This window comes from Schistocerca americana, chromosome 6 (genome assembly GCF_021461395.2).
Source record: "Schistocerca americana isolate TAMUIC-IGC-003095 chromosome 6, iqSchAmer2.1, whole genome shotgun sequence".
Taxonomy (NCBI): Eukaryota; Metazoa; Arthropoda; class Insecta; order Orthoptera; family Acrididae; genus Schistocerca; species Schistocerca americana.
Genome location: NC_060124.1, coordinates 361,185,352 through 361,206,761, shown reverse-complemented (window position 1 = coordinate 361,206,761; position 21,410 = coordinate 361,185,352). Strand labels below are relative to the sequence as shown.

The 21,410-nt window shown below is 38.4% G+C and overlaps 1 protein-coding gene across 1 annotated transcript in view; it reads right to left on the bottom strand.

The window, feature by feature from the left end:
* Positions 1–21,410, bottom strand: part of LOC124619340 (protein unc-80 homolog) — a 905,779-nt gene that overhangs the window by 365,167 nt on the left and 519,202 nt on the right. The window contains exons 38-39 of the mRNA XM_047145658.1: positions 7,658–7,847; positions 4,712–4,884 (exon numbers count right to left, since the gene is read on the bottom strand). Coding sequence (XP_047001614.1) covers positions 4,712–4,884; positions 7,658–7,847 — 363 coding nt within the window. The remainder of the gene's footprint in view (positions 1–4,711; positions 4,885–7,657; positions 7,848–21,410) is intronic.

Here is a 21,410-nt window from a genome sequence, read left to right as displayed (position 1 = left end):
AGCTGTAGTGAGAGAGAAGTAGTCACGGACTGGCTTGTCCTCAGACAGAACATGTACTGCGGAAGGTCCAAGGCTAATGTGATGGGTGATCAAGGTGGTGAACAATAAGCTGGTCTGGCAACTGAATGTGTTACATTAAAAGAACTAAAATACCGAAAACTGCCTACAATCAAGCTGAAGAAAATATAAGGACACGTTTGGGATTGATGGAACCCTAAAACACAATATGATCATTATCATACTTACATGCCACTACAATGACTGGAATAAAGACATGCTGCACAACAGTAAAGTGATAAATTAAAAGGATAACGCACAGACAGTTATTTGTGGGATAAGATACAATAATGTAGATTTCAGAACATGTCTACAGAATTTTCATAATGTATACAAAGGAATGTAAGGTTTATTTTCGATAAGGTGGGGCATGGAAAGAAACAGACTTGAATGTAGTAGTCGGTCATGTGATCAACCTCTTGGAGCAAGCAAGCACAGGAGCCTTCTTGTCTTTTTCTCACTGTCATTTGTGGAGTGAAGATGGGCTTTAGATTGTTATCATTGGAAGAATGAAGGTGTTTTGTTGGTAACACTGGGTAGTAGACATGCCACATTTGATAAAGTGGTTCAGGATAGTGGTAGTACAGAGTTAGTGTGATTATAGTTGACTGAATAGGGATATTGAAGTATTAAGGAAGTGAACAGTAGGACTGATATCATTGCCAGTGTTATTTTGATCTTTAACAATTTCTAATGGAACTTTGAAAACATTGCAAAGTGTTGAAATTATGAAACTTCCTGATGGATTAAAATAGTGTGCCAGACCAAGACTAAAACTCAGGACCTCATTCTGTTGAAATTATGTTACATGTGCTATAAATTCTGAGAGTCATTAGTGTTCGAAACTTTTCGTTTGATGCTCTTCTTGTTTCTGTCTGCTCTATAAATTGATTAATTGAAGTATCTAGTCCAAGTCTATTTAGAAATGTATGACTACCTTGAAATGCATGGGTGTGTATGTATTCATGTTTTGGTGTTATTCTGTATATACGTGTTTCATATATGTTCATTAATGTATTTTAAGTAACAATATAGGACAGAATAAGTGCAGTGATTTACAGATGGTACAGTAGTAAGAGAATGAAAAATCAGTGCAAGAAAAAAGGAAAAGAAGAAGTGCTGCATCGATTAACATGTGTGCCTTGCATACATCACAATGCCTACACCATTTAAGACCATGGTTTGTCTGAGGTTTCAGTGAATTCCTTAATCATTTTTATGGTACACACAGGATCACAGGTTCCATGAGGAACACTGCCTTATTGTATGACATTCCAGTTATTTTATGAGGACCAACATAAGTTGGGAAAACTTTACTAGTTTCATTTTTTAATCCCAAACTCTGTGGATGATCTTTCACTAATACTGAATTATTCACAGAGAAGTCATGTATAATAGTGTTCTGGTTAAAACTGTCCACTTTAATATTTACTTGCTTAAATAAATTGTCTTCCACCACTTCTTGAATATTTGGCTTTATTACTGTACTGGTAAACAAACAAAACAACTGTAACCAAGGTTCTCCTGCAAAAGGTTTATGTAAAACTTTAACAGATGGTAAATGGAAACCCTGTTGAAAGGTGTGGTAGTTATTTTAAAATTGTTTGAAATCTGGAAATAAATTGACCCCATGAAGTACATCTGTCATAGAAGAATGCTTTACACAGTCTGCCAATTTCCTTCAAACCAGTTTCTCACCAATCCCTAAAATCTCTAGCCATTTTTGTGAGTCTTTTACCTGGTCATGCACATTCCAGGATCAATGTTCATTGTTCTCACTCATTTGTACGAATGTGTAATTAAATTCTAGAAACTGTTCTTGTACCTTGTTCCTTACTAAATACATGGTTTCTCATTTTTCTCTTTGTCTTCTTATTTACACCAATCTAATGACTTTTGTAAGTCAAAAATTCTATTGTTTGTTCCTACTTTCTCTTGCCTCAATTTTCTGATATAGGCATCCAAATTTTTTTCCAACTTTTTAAACTGGTCTTTAGATTTCCTTTGTTAGCAGGAAATTTTGTTTGGAGTCATCACTTTTTTTGCTCAACCTATTTGCTTATCATCTACTTTCTTTTATTTTTTGGTTTAAATCATCTTTTAACTCATTTTTTAACTAATTTGTTAAATCAAACACAGGAAATCAAATAGCTTTCCTGGTATTCCAATGCCATTCTACTGCCACATAAGACCACATACACAGTATTCTCTTAAGAATTATGTTTTTGCTTAAACATAGACACTCATACTCACAATGTCACTATCGCATACAAATAAACTGGATTTAATACTATTTACTATGAAACTATTTACTAATGAAACTTGTCTGGCACTTTAACAGCTCAACTGTGACAGCATTGGATTGTCTAGCATTGGCATTGTGGAGCAAAGTCTCGCAGTCTTGTAACATAGATTTACTGATAAGAAATCAAAGCATGGATGGCTGCTAGTAGGCAGCAAGCTGCTTGGTCAGCTTCTCCCACTTCATTGTTGTCAGTCATTTGTGTTTCATAAAGCATCATCTTCACCCTTCTTTATATTTGATTGATAATTCACCATAAATCAGAGTCTTTTGCTATTTTCTGACTACTAATAAATAGTACTGCAGTAGAAAAACATTTTTGGACTGTGCAATGTTGTTGATGTCCATTGTCAATGGCAACCAACCCAACTTCTTAGCAGAATCTTTCGAGGGCACCAAATACGGTGTCACGGCGGATTGATTGATGCATGTACCTACGTATGTAATATGTGCAAGTGCATACACTGTTTTGCCTGGTGTTCTGAATACTCATGATTTCCTTAAATAATCTGGTCATCAGGTACAGTAGTGGACCAGAACCAATCACTTTTCTTCACCTGGAAGTTATGTGTGAAGCTGTAAAAAAGTCTCATCTTCAACTGCCACCAAATCAACATATTCAGATGTCAGTTTATCTTATATACTGTTCAATATCATAAAAACATTTCACCTTAACATCTTGCAGAACACCAGATTAGTATTACAGTTGCCAGAGCAGACAATGTTCTCTTTGTGACAGACAGCAAATTAAAACCATTTGATATCTCTGCACAGAGAAGAAGCCAGTCACCCATTGTTATTTGCAGTGCCATTCCATGGGCTGAGATCATCTCTGGTGGGGAACCAGCACGGGGCAAGTATCTCCACATCACAACAGGTAGCAATGTTTTAACGCTGAATCCTTTCCAGACATATGGCATCCATGGATTACTCTGTCTCTGCACAGAATTTCTCACATTTACCACACAGTGGGCTGTCTGGTCTTTTTCTCTGACTTACAAATTATAAATTCTTCCAACTTAAACTTTGAGTGAGACATGTTATTTCCTACAAAATAGCCTGTGACACTACAGAATATAAACTAACACATTAGGTTACCTCACTATTCTTTGGGATAATATACTCCATATCATTTGTTAATACCTCTGATTTAATATATTTGGGAACATGTGCTTGATTCTATAAAATTTCACTGACTAGTATGCTAAGCCACATCAAAGCTTAATAATTTGGACCAAAAGGCAGCAGGAAACATCTGACCCTTAGATGTAGTCGAGACAGAATTATTGTAGGTTTTTTGCTTGCCCAATCACTATTTAAGGTTGCTAGGACCATACTAAACATGCAAAAGGTTTGCTCATCAGAAAGCTGTTGATGAGCTCACATGCCTATGGGGTATCTAACCAGATTTTCTACTGGACTGAAAAGTAATATCAATGGAGGGCACTGTTCATGTTACACATTGCTGAATTACAGGATAGTATCACTCATGTCATCAGAATTTTTTTGAAGATGATGCAGATGTCTATGAGGAAATTCTATCTGGTAAAAATTGTGTTACCGCCCAGTTACAACTTGACAAAAATCAACCTAGTGTAAAAACGGCCAACTAGTTCCTAATATGGGAAATGCTAAGTTGTAAAATTTATGAAGCATAAAAGTGTGGTACCCTTCAAAAACCTGATTAATGAATCATGACTACAACAACTACAACAAGTAATGTCATACAAACATTTGAAAGAAATGGTGTGTAGAGATATGATGTGGAACACCACACAGGCTCAGATGTAGGTAGGAAACTGGGATACTAAAGTCTGTTTACAAAAGAAATTGAATGCAAAACACCTGTACTGCACATAATTAAATACTTTTCAAATGTGTTGGACTTGTACTTAGTTGAACTAACAGTGAACATCAAACATACAATGTACACAAAGAGAGATGGTATGAATGGTAAAGGACTTGACTGATTCGTGAGAGGGTGCAAAAGAAAGATTGGAAGCCCTTAATAGCTGAAGCTTAAAAAAAGAACTTGGGCATCTTGTGAGATCCTGCTAAGAAAACTTCAAGAACAGTTTTCAAGGTAGCAACTAAAAATATTCTTCAGACACCTATGTATCTGTCATGTAGAGGAACGCAGATAAAATTAGGTAAATAACATTTTGTACAGAGCTGCATAAGTAGTAATTTCTCCCATGTTAGCTACATGAGTACAATGGGAAGAAACATTACACACTTCATGGTCATTCACAGAGTATAGATGTGGGTACAGAGGTAGATGTTGGAGCATAACTAAGAATTTCATAAATAGTATGCATAGTATGTCAACCCCTGAGATTATTCCAATCATACCTGGTAAGCAACCTCATACACTGCATTACCATCTGGTGAAACAGCTGCATCATCAAGAAGGTTTATAATTTGAATGACAGCTGAACAAAGACATGATGGAAATAGTGAATGTGCAGAATGGATGTGATGGGTTGCATTCCTCTGCTGGTTCTCAGCTTGCTCTTCATCTCCTCCTGTCATAAAAAATAGAAGAAAATATCTTCAGTCACAATCATTGAATAAAATTCTTTCTACTGATAAAACTTACAGTGAAATAGCAATATTTTAAGCAGACTAAGGATCAAATGACATGCTATACTACATTCTTCAAAGAATCTCAGCGAAAAACATATACAAATTAATGTTCATTTGACATTTAGCAAATTACTATTTAACATATAATCACAAATGCTACACTTAATATCATAATTAGAAATGTATTCTTTTTGTCATTTGTCTTCTGCCTTATTTGATGTGCTCACTATGATTTCCTATACTGTGTTAATCTCATCACCTCAGAGTAGACTTTACACTCAACAACTGTAATTATTTGTGCTGCATATATGGCCTGTACAACCATTTGTAGTTAAGTAATTACTGTTGCTACAACTGTCTTTTCATTGCTGATAGTAAATATTTTTCACAATGTGTCTTGTAATGCTCATCACTTAGAAAAAAGTAATTTTCTCAATTTCTGGATAACTAACATTGTCTCCAATGATAGCAATATGATTGAGGAACATTTGCACTACAGAACTGAGGTTTTCTCTTATGTTTTCAGTTACATCTAGGGCTACGTCTGGTGGTCAATAGAAAGATTCAGTTACAAGTTTGCCAACACCTGACATGAAGTCTTGCCCAAACAATATCAGATGTACCTTCAATTTCTAACACAGTGGATTTGAGTCTCTTGTCTACAGAGACAAATACATCATCTATGTTTTCCATTAGTGCATTCTTTCAATATACACTCAGATTTTTCACCAAAAATATCGATGCTTCCTTTTTCTACTTGTAGACAGCTCTCTGTACTGAGTTGCTTTTTTGCACTGCTTCAAATTCAAACTTCATTTCAAAAGCTTCTGCAGCTGATCACTAGGATTTTAATCTTATCATCTATGGGGCCGATTTCTTTTTGAGACTTTCACTAATACATCAGGGACCATACAGCTACAATTACCTGGACTGGATGGGGAGTTGCTTAAGCTAAAAGAACTACTGAAAGTGCTGTTCTCCTTGGTCTCTGTCTCCTCTGTACAGGGCCTATAGAGCTACAACTGACACATCAGTCACTGCGAAATGGATGAGCAGCAATAGAATCAGAGCTGTACCGGAGAGGGGGGGGGGGGGGGGGGGGGAGGCAAACTGGGCAACAGACCAGGGTGACAGGTTTTAGGGGTTGACAATATTTGTGGGAAATTGTACGAAAATCATCAGCTTCAAACAAATTCCTAAAATTTGCCACTCACTGGGGAATATCAGTTGAAGCAGATGCAGAATTGTGTTACATAATGTCATTTATACTTGCTACTATCAGCAAAAGTAAGAAATAGTTTCATATACTGATGTTAATCATTCTTTTTATAACATATGAGAGAGCAATCTTATGAATTTCATTTTTCAATTGATAAATCTATAACAGCGTGGTTCATGTGGTATTAAGATATGACCACACCAGAGTGGTTTCATTACCTTTGTTAATAAACTCTTAACAAAAGATATTCACACACATTTTTTTCCTGTTTATAAACAAAAGAACACATTTTGTAACTCTCTGTTTGTGGTTAATAAGCAGAATTATTTTCTATGAAACTAATGATGAATTAACTTGTCACCGCATCTTTTCTAACATTTTTACATTGGGCATGTGCCTGTAACAGCAGAGAGTAGCAGATGCAATTTTACGATTTTCACATGGATGACGGAATACATTTTACTTCAGTTTGTTAAATCAAATGGCAAGTGCCTTCTAATATGTTTTCTACCCTGTCATAAATGGATACTGCTTTGCAAGATTTTGATAATCACTGAAGAAAACGACTAGCAAAAAGTGAGTAAGTGGGGCCCAGTATCAATCACTGGCAAAAGAAAAAAGAGAAGAAGAAGCATTGAAGAAAGTTCAGCATCATTATGTTTTTATAAAAATCCTCAAAGAATTCAGTTATAGAAAAATACTCTCACCAACTGAAATTGTAGAAGACCAGGAAACAACATTTAGCCTAAAAAAAAAAAAAAAAGTGAAAATGGAATGGCCATCGTAGTTGAGGAACATTTTGCATTCAGTGCTGAACCATTTTTTTGGACTGAAACTAGTAAAACCTGGGACTAAATTGTAATCAAACTTTAATAAATATTTGTAATTCAAGTCTGGAGGGGAGGGGGGGAGCAGAGATACTTTTTACCCAGGGGCATCAGGAGTACTAAATACTGGCCTGAACAGAATCTGTACTTCCTGCAGAGGAGACACTGTCTATTAGTATCACTGGCGAGTATCTCTTGGCATTTCATCCAGCACACTCATTTGTAGCAGGCAAATGTAAATTTTCAATATTTCCTCACTATTAAATTTAAATGTTTTTGCTGAAGATTTAGTTTCGTGTGCAAAAGTTAAAGTCTAATTAGAAATAAAGTAGCTAGTTAAGTCTCTGAGATGTCAAGTATTCCTACATGTCACATCCACCAGCTACAGGTGAGTGGTTACCTTTCCTCATTTTTGTTTATTTTATTCATAAAAAATGTATTACTCAAATTCTTCTTGTTGACTACTATGCTTCAAAATGATGTTTCAGTCTCAGTCATCCTCATAACATTCTATATGTTCTTTACAGTGAATTCTGTTACTCAATACATAAAACAAAACCCAAAGTATATAATCCACAACAGACTTTATATGATAGAAGAAGACACAAATTACACAACTTAAGTTTATGAGACTGAAAATACATGAAAGCATCATGATATACTTACCTTCATCATGGTCATCCCCGACAGCATGGTAAAGACTAGGTTCATAAGCAGCCTGAACAGTAATTGGGATGGTGGTTATAAGAAAATTTTCTCGTTCAATACGTTTCTTATCCTCCTGTGCTTGGAGTGCCATTTTTATCAGTTCAGTTTGCTGTTTTTTCCGAGTTTTTGTAGCAGTTACTAGTGATCGCTGCCAAGAGAAATAGACACAGTTAATTTAACATCATGCTGTAACTCTTCAGTAAAGCAGTCTTCTGCAGGCTATTAAAACCTGAACAATTAATGATGCAAATACAAAACAAAATAATTTTTCCCAAGCGTTCTGTAGTCAATCTGATAAAAGAATCCCACACCAAATATAATTACAGTATTAACAAATGCTCTAAAGAATAATTGCTGTGAAATATGCATGAACTTCCTAAAACTTTAAAAAAACACACATTTTATTTACATATATACAAAACTATTTATACTGTTGAATGTGTGTATTTCACTGACTGTGAAATCAATATATGAAATTCTTAAGATCCCAGTGGACTCAGCCAGTTGTTGAAAGAGATGATGGTGGATAACAGTGTAGTAGTTACAGGTGAATGGCACCATACTCAGTAGCAATTTGGTTAAGTTAAGAGACAGTAATGCCAATTTAAAATTTTTTGCAAGAGAGGTAAAAAACAAGCTAGACAAAATACAAAAACAAATTAGCATGAAAGTCCATAAAAGAAATCTGATGACACAAAATGTAAAGGGTTAGATTGTGAACATCAGCCTGATGACTGTGGTGGGTCCTCCTTCCCAACACACTATACAAATTTCAGCACAATGGGCAAAATTTTTCTAGCTGTTAGGCATTTTGTGTGCAGTTAACCCACGGAAGGTGCACATATGTATAAGGTGTATCAACCATGAATAACATTGTCCTGTACAGTTCCACAGTTAATTTAGATTTGCAAGCCCATACCTATTCCTTCTTTATTGCTTCAACTAACACAGTGATAAGTTGTGGTGTCATCCACCCAAGCAAGCTGCAGTACTATAAAATAAACGAGTGGGCTAAATGAGAAAAAATTTATCATCCGCACAAGTAAATGACCCAAATTCTGAGCTAGCAGAAAAATCCCACAATGAGAGAGTTGTCTACAAGATAATTAGCAATCAAATAAGTGGTTGACTGAGATCTGATGCAACTGTGTTGTTTAATGCTTCGAGTGGTTCATTCATGTGGAGTAACACTTGTATACGGCAACAGAGTGGCATAATGAACATTTATTTTATTATTGTTTAATTAAACAGTGATTTAGATCATATAATGTACGTATATTTTATCAGTGTTTAATCAAATTGAGACTAAACTGTAATTCTGCTCATACATGTTTATGTTGGTAACATAAAGACAGCTATTCTTTACATGTGTACAAAGTATCCTGCATGCCTGCTCATGTTATGAAAAATGGTGCGCTGGCTCGAGGGTTAATGAAAGTAGAGTGCAAGTCCCCATTCAAATTATGGACTGTACTCTTATCTGAAAAATCATTGCACCCTTCTAAAATGTGACATACCAATAACTACAAAACAAAAGCACTGCACACTGGTGGAGATTTCACCAGAGAAGCAATTCCTGCAGCACGCAGCTATGAATAATCCATATGCAACTTTGAAGGACTCCCATTGTGAACTGTGGGGGGAGGCAACTACATAGCAGTCATGTGGTTTACTTCACTGACCTCAGCAAGCTGTCCCCCGTTGCAAGATCATTGTATGTTAGGTGATTCTACGGTTTGGCACTGTACATACTGTGCAGGCCTCCTTGGCAACTAGAACCACCTCTTTCTGGAACTGAGTTTTGAAGACCCTTGAGACCCACTGAAATTTCATCTCCTCCCATAGATGCTGCAGGCAAGACAGGGAATCCTGGAACAGCTGGACTGACTTGTCCATTGGTTACATGCACTGAATGTTCTAAGTGCTCTCAGGGAGTTGAGGAAGTGACAGACTTTGTAGTTTAAGTGTGTCTCATCTGCTCCATTATTGTATGTACACATATCATATGCAGTTCCTGCGGTAAGTGGATTCTGTCACCCCAACATGTGGGACAGATGAAACTGAAAGTCTTCAGATGTGTATTACTATCGGTTCTGGCAATGTTTCATCAATACTGTAAGCTATGACTGTGGTGCAAATAAGACAAGACTGGAGAGTATTTTACCGCAGAAAAATAATCAACAAAAGACCTGTCAACTGTGTTCTTCCAGTAAAAAATACACGTAAAATTGACATTTACACTGATAACCAAGGATGAGGAATAGCTTCTGAAATATGAGGTATGTGTATACACGAGATTAATATCATGGTAAAAAGACCAAAATTTCAAGGCTGCAACAGCTGTCAGTCACAAAAAGTGTCATGGTTAAACAGTGACAATTTTTCTGTTTTCCTGGAGGGGGCAGATGATGTAGCAAAGTACAACGCAAAAGATTTTGTATTTTCTCTTAAAAGGAGGCTGCATCCATTCAGAAATACAAGTCTGATCATTTTTGTGTACCCCATCATCATGACCTACATAACTGGTACCGTGAGACTAAGAAAGTAGAAAAGGGAAGTAAATTTGTTAAAATTGTATGCAGGAAAATTAAAAATGAAATATATATATTATACACTAGAGGAATGATTTCAAACAACTCATGGTTTGCTCATCAACAGACTGTGAAACACATTTCTTTGTTGTAAGATTTCAGATAGAGTTAACACAAAATGAAATATGCAGTGAGGTATTGAGCAAGTCATATCTCTGACAGACAAAGTTGACATGTCTTTAGAATTTAACATGTTATATGATGAAAACGTAGTGACTTATCCCAGGACTTGGAACAATGATGAAAATAATGATTTTTTTAAGGGGAAGTAAACATTCCAGCAGTTCTAACTCAGAAAATTACAATAACAAGACTTAAACATCTTATGTACTCCATTAAAATAAGTCTTTGTACTGTAACAAACACTGGAAAAATGTACAGAAATGGCAATGCCATGTGATGCATTTAAACATACAATACTTGAAGATATTTTGCACTCGCTGCATTTTTCATGGATAAATAGAATCCACATTTTCTGGAAAATATAGAGCATGGCTTAATACAGAATGAAAGAAGATACTTTAAATTATATGGCTATTCCTAGTAAGTAGTAGCTGTAGTCAGCATCAGATATGGTACTAGAGAAGGAAAAACACAGTTGTTTTTTGAGCAGTATTGCAGAGCACGCTCACTTGAATTAGCTTGCATTGTGATACAGTATGAAGACTTCATCAACAACACAATGAAACATACAGTGGAGTGTGTCTGCCACTCAACAAATAAGAGAGTGGAATAAACTCTTCAGCAGCTTCGGTAAGATAATTGGCCCCATTCGACCCAGTGACCTCACAATACTGTGTGATTTAAATATTGATGTAAATTCTTAGAATACCAGTAATTTAAAATTATCATGCATATTAAATTCATATTATCTTGCAAATGTGGTAACTTCAGATTCAACCACCAGAAGGATAGACTATGCAATAATAAGCAAATGTGAAGAAGGCAGTATTGACAAGAGTAACCTAGAATTTGACATCTCTGATTATTATTACCAGCAAAGTGATTACTTAAATAAGGGTTCTCCAGAAACTGCAAAAATAGTCCAGCAAAAATGAAGACCTATCACTGTGGACATGTTGTTGTTGTTGTTGTTGTTGTTGTTGTTGTTGTGGTCTCCAGTCCAAGGACTGGTTTCATGCAGCTCTCCATGATACTCTATCCTGTGCAAGCCTCTTCATCTCCAAATAACTACTGCTACTCCCACCCTTCTAAATTTGCTTAACATATTCATCTTGCCTCGTTGACATGGGAGGTTCAACTGTCGTTGATCCGGCCCCCACCATTTTCTTCATATGATAATTCTGCAGAAGACTGGGATGCATATGAAAACTGCCTTTGGCATCATTTTAAAGTTTTTGTTGTCACTGACTCCAACTTCTGTGAAGCTTTCTTTTTCTCATGGATTTCTCCTCGTGTTTATCAGCTATTGTTTGGCTAGCTCCTCTTCAGGAACCTACATCTCTCTTTTGATGAAATGTGTCAGCTGCCCTTTAATTATCATTGGAACTGTACTCATGTCATTGCTGGGACTGTCAAAAGTGGCTGCAATGGTCATACAGAGCTCGGGCAGTGGAACTTCATAGGCTTAGCTATCATTGCCAGTTTCTTACTGAGGCCCACCAGGACTCATACACTGATTTGATGGTTTGTGATGCTATACTATGCTTGCCCCAGATATGGAGCACACAGGTATGAGGTGGGGAAACAGTAGAGCAGTTGCATACAGTCAGGAAGTATGACCCACAAGCAGCGCTCTACTACCCCACACCCTATCTTGCCATCCCTCACCCTCTCTGCCCCAACCGCCTCCATAGCTCCACCAACTACACTGCTTCTCCCATAATGCGCTGTTGCTTGCAGTCTGGCCTCTGGAGCCAGAGAAGGCCTTCTGGCTGAAAGCTTACTTGTTTAGCAGTCTTCTGTTCTGTCTGTGACTAAACATCTCCACTATATGGTGAGTAGCAATCTATCCTTCTCATAGTATTGTCATTATTCCATCGTGGATTTCCATTGTCTGATTTTTCCTAATGGCCTTTCTTCCATCCCATAACCCAGTGCTGTTTTCCTTTGTTATTATTGTCTAATGCATTACCATACTCATGTTCCATCCTTTTCTTTCCTGTGTTTCATATGTCACCTTCCAAACCGCACTGCATACTCTTCCATATTGTATCAACTGTCTCTTCTGCACACAATGGATAGCTATAAGATTGTGCTGACTATTAATGCAGCATCTCATGTCCAAGGTTATTCCCACCAATATCATTAATCCTAGATCTTCAAATGGATCACTCTTCCTGCATCACTCTTGCATATTTTTGCATGTTATTTTCCAAAACTTCCTGTGCCACACAAACTTGTACCTCATCCTACCAACTACTCCCCACCTACCTTTCTTACTTCTCTCTTATTCCAGTTTGCACATAGTAACCTCACCTGATCTTGTCACATCTGCTGCCCCTCTTCTTCGTACATAACCCCCCCCCCCCCCCCCCCCCCACACACACACACACATTATAATCTTTTTATTTGTTTTTACCTTTGATCTCATTGTCTTTTCACATTGATTTCAGTTGGTTTTTGCTTTTCACTTTTGGCCTACTCCACCAAGTATTTTCTTGTTTCCCCATACTTCATCTACTTTGTCCTTTTTGTAATTTTTCCTAAGCATTTTGGCATATTTCTACCAACTTTTTTGCATCTATTTCTATGTTAGTTACATATTTTTACACGTTATTATCCTACAGCATGGATCCTTGCTCCTTCCACCTGTGCCAATACAGAAAAGTTTCCTTATTCCTGACCAGAACCCAATCCCACGTACTGCTCCTCCATTGTTGCTTGGCTCATGGAATACCCCCAAACAGCCTTAGCATCAAATTGCCCATCTCTGGCTACAACCCCTCCTTCCACAATGACTTCCATCTGTTCTGATTATACCAGTCCTTAACCTTCAACAACATAGTCTACCAAACCATGTAAATCAGGCCCAAACCTCCTTGCAATACTTCCTCTCCAGCCATAAAATTCTCCTGTTGTGCAGTCCTAAATTCCTGGATCCTATCTCACACACTGAATCTCTTGGCCTCCAGGAACTAGAGCAACATGCAGAATGCCACCTCCAAAAGATCTCTCTAACCTGTTCACTTCCTACTCCTGCCTTGGATTACTACTATCTACCACCTCTACAACAGCCTCCAAACCTCTCCCACATCCCCTCATAGCTGACAAACCCTGCATCACAGACCTACTACATTTACTCCACTCCCATGACCAGAACAGAAGGACAACCAAAACACAGTCATGAACCTTTCTTCCAAAAACCTTAATCCCACAGAAGTTTTAGCTCTTTACGAAGGCCTTGTCTTTTGCCCCATTCCCAAATTTAATTGTGCTGGACTTGTTAAAGAGCTTCTCTCCTTCTCCCAGTCCCTACAGTGGAAATACTTTTTTGCCACAAACTCACCATTCAGATTCAACCAAAGACCATTGTTAACACCTCTGCCTGACTCAGTTCACTCTTCCCATTCAAACATGATCCACTAACCCCAAAAATCCCCCCCCCCCCCCCATTAACTTTCCAGAATTTCTTACCCTTGGATCTTGCTTCACTATCATTCCCCAAATCCCACAACATGCAAGGTAACCTTAAATCCACAGAAAGAACTGCAATCCACCACCTAAAAACTGATCCTGACCTTACAATCCTGCTTACTGACAAAGGCTCCACCACTGTTGTTTTGAACTGCTAGGATTACGTCATGGAAGGACTTCACAAGATCTCAGAGTTCCCCACCTACAAACCCTGCCACAGTGACCCTGTACCAGATATCCAGCAGGACCTCCAGTCTCTCCTCAAATCCTTAGACCCATCCCAGAATCACTAGCCAGAATCTACCTCCTCCTCACCCCTACCACTCCCTGCCCTCCTATCTTCTACATGTTTCCTAAAGTCCATAAACACAGCTGTTCAGGATGACCTATTGTGGCTGGTTACTGTGCTCCCACTGAGAGAATCCCTGCTCTTGAAGAACAACACTTTCAGCCCTGTCACACACAACCTACACTCCTGTATAAAAGATACCAACCATTTCCTCCACCAACTCTCCATGATTCCTGTCCCTTTAACAAAGTGTCCTGCTCATCATTATTGGTGCCACCTCTCTTTGCACTAACAATCCTAATGCTCATGGCCTTGCCGCTACTGAACACAAACTTTCCCGAAAACCTAGAACCTCCTTACTGATCAATATGACCAACTATATCCTTATCCACAATTACTTCTCCTTTGAAGGCATCACCTACAAACAAAACCAGGATATGGAATGGCAGTGTCCTACGCCAGATTATTCATGAGCCATCTATAGGAATCTTTCCTAAAAACCAGAGTCCCAAGCCCCTCACCTGCTTTGGATTCATTGATGACATCTTCGTGATCTGGATGAAGTGTGAGGACACCCCATCCATATTTATCCAGAAACTCAACACCTTTTCCCCCATTCCCTTCACCTGGTTCTCCTCGGCCAAACAAACCACCTCCATCAACATTGATCTCCATCTCAAAGTTGGCTACATCAGTACCTTCATCCATATCAAATCTACCTCCACTTTGACAGCTACCGCCTATTCGATACCGAGAAGACCCTTCCACACAGCCTCACCACCTGTGGCCATCTTACGTGTAGAAATGAGCAGTCCCTCTCAAAATATACCAAGGGTCTCACTGAGGCCTTCACAGACCGTAATTAGTCTTCCAATCTTGTACAGACACAGATCTCCTGTGCCTTATCTCTTCAGTCACTCACCATCTCCCAATGTTCCACCACCTGGCTGCAGAGGAGTATTCCCCTCGTGTCTACTATCGCCCATGATTGGAGCAACTGAATCACATTCTCCACCACAGTTTTCACTATCTCTTGTTGTGCTCTGAAATGAGGGAAGTCCATCCAAGTCCACCCACCCTCACACAGTGGTATCCACCATCCACTGAATCTACACAATATCCTCATTCATCCCCACAAAATTCCTGCTACCAACCCCTTGCCTCATGGTTCATATCCCTGTAATAGATCTAGATGCAAGATCTGCCCCCTACATCCTCCCACACACCAATCACAAGTATCAACTGTCTCATAAAAGGAAGGGCTACCTGAGAAACAAGTCATGTGATCTACAAGCTAAATTGCAACCACTATGTTGCTGTCTATGTAGGAATGACAACCAACAGTCTTTCTGTCCATACGAATGACCATCAAAAAATTGCATCCAAGAAACAGTTGGATCACTCAGTTGCTGAACATACTGCCCAAAACAATGTTCTTCATTTCAATGACTGCTTCATGGCCTGGGCCTATTGGATGCTTCCTAACAACACCAGCTTTTCTGAATTGTGCAGGTAGCAACTCTCCCTCTAATATATCCCACATTCCCAAAACCCTCCTGGTCTCACCTGTCATTAGTCATTGTCCTTCACCCATCTATCTCCTTCCCTGTACCTTTTCCACTCACCCTGTCCCCCCTCCTGCAGCTCTCTGTCTAACCTCCCAACTGCAGCTAGATGCCCTACCCTCTGCCCACCTTGTCCCTGTATACTTCCACAAGCTGCACTTTACCATCCCCCACTCCTACCCTGCTATCCCTCCCCCTCTCTGTCCCAGCCTCATCCTACCGATATCACCCGGACTGCTTGTCCCATCATGTGCTATTACTCACTGTCTGGCCTCAGCGGCCAGAGAAAGTGGTCATGTGAGTGAGTCGTGTGTGTGTGTGTGTGTGTGTGTGTGTGTGTGTGCTGTTGAATTAAGAAGAAGGCCTTTTGGCCAACAGCTTACTTGTTTAGCAGTCCTTTTGTTGTGCCTGTCCGTGACTCAAAAGCTCCACTATATGCTGAATAGCAAGCTATCATTTTCATAATATTGAAGATTACCATTTATGATACACACGTTATGTATGACCACTTATGCACAATGTGTTCCAACTTAATAAGTAATATCCTTAGTGATATACACAATGCAGCACTGTCACATGGAATTTCTCCAGACAGGTTAAACTGTGCAATTATTAAACCACTTCATAAGAAAAGATGACAAGACAGACTTCAACAATTATCCTACAACTTCCTTACTGACATCTTTTTCCAAAATATTCGAAAAAGTAATGTAGTCAAGAGTATTTACACACTTAAATGGAAACAATTTACTAAGCATCATCACAGTTTGGGATCCAGAATGGACACTTGACTGAGAATGCTATTTATACATTCACTCATCAAACAGCACAAGCCTTAAAGAAAAGTATATCACCTGTTGTTATTTTTTGTGATCTCTCCAAGGCCTTCAATTGTGTAGATCATAATTCTCCCTTAGAGAAACTCAAGTCTGATGGCTTTACACACAGCTGATCTGAATCATACTTGACAAACAGAATGGAAAAGGTTGTGCTGAATAATTCTGACGATGTTGGGAAGGTAGAAAATTTTAGTGACTGTGGTAAAATCCCAAAGACATAGTTCAATTTGGGGTCCACTCCTATTCCTTAAACAGGGCAAACATTAATAAAACCAACAAACTGTAGGGATGGATTCCTGATGGGAAATGGAGGAAAAAATCTTCTGTGAACATCTGTCTGGAAATGCATCATTGGCACTATACATGGCACTGACAAATGAAAGTTCCTCTGACCATGTGCTGTGTGTTCATTGTGTGTTGGAGGTTGTGTGATTGACACAGCATGCTGTAAGTAGCAGAATGGTCCAGTATTCATGTCGAGAACAGGTTGAGATGGTGTTTGTGTACAGCCAAGCATATGGAAATGGTCAAGAGGCAGCACGGTCATCTAAATATGTGTATGCACAGTCTGTTGCCTCCTTCCACGTTCATCTGTCTGAAAGGACCTACGATCACACAAATGCCCAAAAAAGGTTTGTGTGATCTAGTTGATGTCTATAAGGGTACTTGTTTTGGTAATGCCATACTGCCTTTTGATCATTTATATCTCCTTGGCCATACACAATGCCATCTCAGCTTGTTCCTGACATGAATACAGGACCATTCTGCTGCTTACAGTATGCTGTGTTGATTACACAGCCTGCAACACACAGGGAACACATGGCACATGATCAGAGGAACTTTCATTTGTCAGCCCCATCTACTGTGGCAACAGCACATTTCCAGACACATTTTCAGAGTACCTTTTTTTCTCTATAGGAAAAACATATTTTCTCTAATGAAATTCATTATAAATAATCCATCACAGCTTGAAAAGAACAATGATGTACATACCCACAATAAAAGAGAGCAAAATGACTTTATTATCCACAGTTCAAGTTGTTAGTGGCACAGGGAGTAGTTCAATACGCAGCAATACAAATTTTAAATAATTTGTCCAGTAATATAAAATGTCTGACACGCAGTGAAGCAAGTTGTAAATCTAATTAAAAAGCATTTCTGCTTGACAAATTCTTAAATTCCATTGAAGAAGTCGTACTTAAAAACTAGTGGCCAGTAAAAAAAAAGTGTAGTTGCATGAGTAGGAATAAAATGATAATGTGTTCATTAATGTTAACACTAATTACGTAAACATATCCTATAAACTGACTCATTCCACATCATTTCGATAAAATAATCATTTAAATGAATTATAGAACATGTAACCAATTAACTGAAGGATTGAGATGTGACTATACTGGGAATGAGCATTTAAGACTGAGATTGATTGACACAGTGGTGTGTTCACATGAAAAGGCACATATGAATTCAGAAACAAAAAGTTATAGTACAAAATTATTTTAAGACTGGCCAATTACAACAGTAGGATGCAGGTGGACCTAATGCTCTGATCAAAAATATATATCTCACTGTATACTCATTGGATACAATGTACCTAAGTATAAGACAAGAAATAAGCACATTTATTGCAGACAAAGAAAGAATTTACTAGTAACAGTCCTCAGTCCATATACCAGAGGCTCAGTTGGTACAATCAATGGAAGGAATCCATAAGAATGCATAATGGCGATCTATTTAAAACAAATTTAAAACCTTTTCTAATAAATAATCATCTCTATTTATTGAAAGAATTTCGGTTTGTATATATTTCATATTAACATTTGAAGATAAATGTTGTGTGTTAAACCTTTTCACACATATATATGCTGATGAGCCAAAACATTATGACCATCTGCTTAATAGGTTGTTTGTCCATCTTTGGAATGAAATACATCACTGATTCTGCGTATCAGGGACCTGATAGTTTGTTTACGGGTTTGTGGAGGTATGTGGGATTAGATGTCTATGCACAGGTCATGTAATCCATGTAAATAATGAGCCACTGATTTGCGTATGCAGTGATGGTGCTCAATAGCAACCCAGATGGTTTCCAAAGGATTTACATCTGGTGAATTTGGTCGCTGAGATAGTGACGTGAGTTCCCTATACTGCTCCTCAAAACACTGTGGGGTGCTTCTGGCTCTGAGACATGGACAGCTGTACTGCTGAAATGACATCATCATCGGCGAAGACATCAAACATGATGGGATGCAGGTTGTTCGCAGCTGTCAGTGCATCTTTGATTACTACCACACGCCCCAATGCAAGCACAGGAGAATGTCTTCCATAGCATAATACTGCTCCCACCAGCCTGAATCCCTGATACACTGCATGCATCGAGCCACCATTCACCTCGATGACAGCATTTGCGGAGACAGCCATTGACATAGTCCAGAAAAAAAATGTGATTCACCCGAAGAGCCAACACATTTCCATTGAATGATGGTCAAATCTCGATGGTCCCATGCCCACTGCACTTGAAACTGACAATGTCATTGGGTCACCATGTGAAGAAGCTAGGGGTGGCCTGCTTCTGAGCTCCATGTTCAAGATTGTACAATGAATGGTGCACTCCGAAATACTTGCGCGTGCACCTGCATTGTGCTCTTTCAGCAGAGATACCACAGATTTCCATCCATCCTACTTTACAGAAAAGACAAGCCTCCGAACCCCACATTCTGTGAAGAGTCATGGAAATCCAACAATTTAGCACCTAGAGGTACTTTCACTGACCTTCTACCTCTTTCTGCAGATGTTCATAAGAGTAGCACATGAATATTTGACCAGTTTCACCAGTTTCAAGATAATCAATCAGAGACTTTGTGTACATTGATCTGTCATTTGTAAAAGTTGCAAAAACTAAAAAATGAAAGACATTATTTATTTATGAGCAAATATTTTCACTGTCTAGATGAATTAAAAATGGCGTATGGTGAAACAGTTGTTAGAAGGCATTGGTTACATCCCAGGTGTATCCTGTGACAGCTGTTGGCAAGTTTACTGGTCATTTTTCCTGCTCGTCCCTGGGTGCTAATGATGAGTTTAATCACGGCGGTCGGTTTTCCCCTGTGCACTGTTGAAGAGTTAAGTTGCACCCATTTGCTGACCCCTGAGCACTGGTTATAAGTATAGATAGCCCACTACCTGAGTGCTAATGACAAAATAGCTTCCACAGCAGACCTCCAGCCGAATGCCTCACAAATCTTTCACAGTTCTGCCCACTAGCCTGATGTCCGATTCTCTGCTGTGAGCCTAGGCTTCGCACTACAGCACTGCACATCAGAATTTACTTCAGTGTTCTTCACGTCCTGTGTTTTACAAAGAAAACGGCATGACATTGTGGGCGCACTGAGAAAGAAATCATGGACGTTCTTATGAGGAGTGACAGTGAGGATGAACTAATTGATTTTAACAAAAGTGGCAGCTCTTCCACAGAATGAGAAAGCTGTAGTCATAAACCATCCATGTCAGCAGGGGTGTCAATGGAGTCTCGTGTTTCAACAAGAGATGTTAGTTGTTATGAATCTGAAGACTCAGAAAGTGATAGGGAAACGCCTGTGAAGAAACAACATCTTAGCGATAAATTTGATTGGAAAGAAAATGATTTTCAGCCAGTTAATCAAACATTTGATAATACGCTCTTGGGATGTGTGTCAAATATGGAATGAGCCAAGTATTCTGTCAGTTTTCAAGTTATTCTTTACAGAATAACTGATTAAATATACAGCTGATGAAACAAATTGATTTTATTTATTCACCAATGAGAATACTCCAGAATCAGTGCATTCTTGAATAACAAAGTGGAAAGATACTGGATATGAACAAATGTATTGTCTCATAGTGGTTTGTCTTCTGGTACCCTGCGTGAAAAAAATTGAAAATTAGTGAATACTGGAGCAGAGATGTTCTTCTAAACATTTCAATTTTTAGTGAACTGATGTCAAGAGATCGTTTCTTGTTACTTGTGAGAATGTTACATTTCAGTGACAAATCTGCCAATACTGGAGGAGACAGGTTATTCAAAAATAGGAAAACTGTCAATATAGTTCATACAAGTTTCCATTGTGCATTTAATCTACATCAAAAACTCTGCATTGATGAAAGTTTTGTTATTGTTCAACAGATGATTATCTTTCAGACAATTCATTCCATCGAAACAGAGTAGATTCGAATAGAAACATTTGTGTTATGTGATTGTAAGACTGGCTATGTCTTAGATTTTATTGTTTATACAGGGACAACAACAAAAACTGAGTACACTAAGGCAGAGATGCATTGTTTGCTCGAAACAGAAAGTGTATCGAGAAAGTAGGTACGACTGTAAAACTTCCTGGCAGATTAAAACTGTGTGCCTGACCGAGACTCGAACTCGGGACCTTTGCCTTTCGCAGGAAGTGCTCTACCAACTGAGCTACCCAAGCATGGTGCTTGGGTATCTCAGTTGGTAGAGCACTTGCCGCGAAAGGCAAAGGTCCCGAGTTCGAGTCTCGGTCCGGCACACAGTTCTAATCTGCCAGGAAGTTTCTTATCAGTTGAAAATTACCACACAAAAATGAATTACTAGTTGCAGCACTACACAAATACAACAATGCTATCAGAAAAAACTTTGAAAATGAAAAAAAAAGAATTATAAAAAAGCAAAAAACAAAATAAAAATATATTTTTAACTTTGACAGTGCAGGTCCAAAGCCTGGATCAAAAAGAAGGAAGGAAAATATATTCACAGAGTGTAAAATGAACTCCTAAATTTACAGTTCATGACTTTGAATTTAATGTGCTAACAAAGGACAG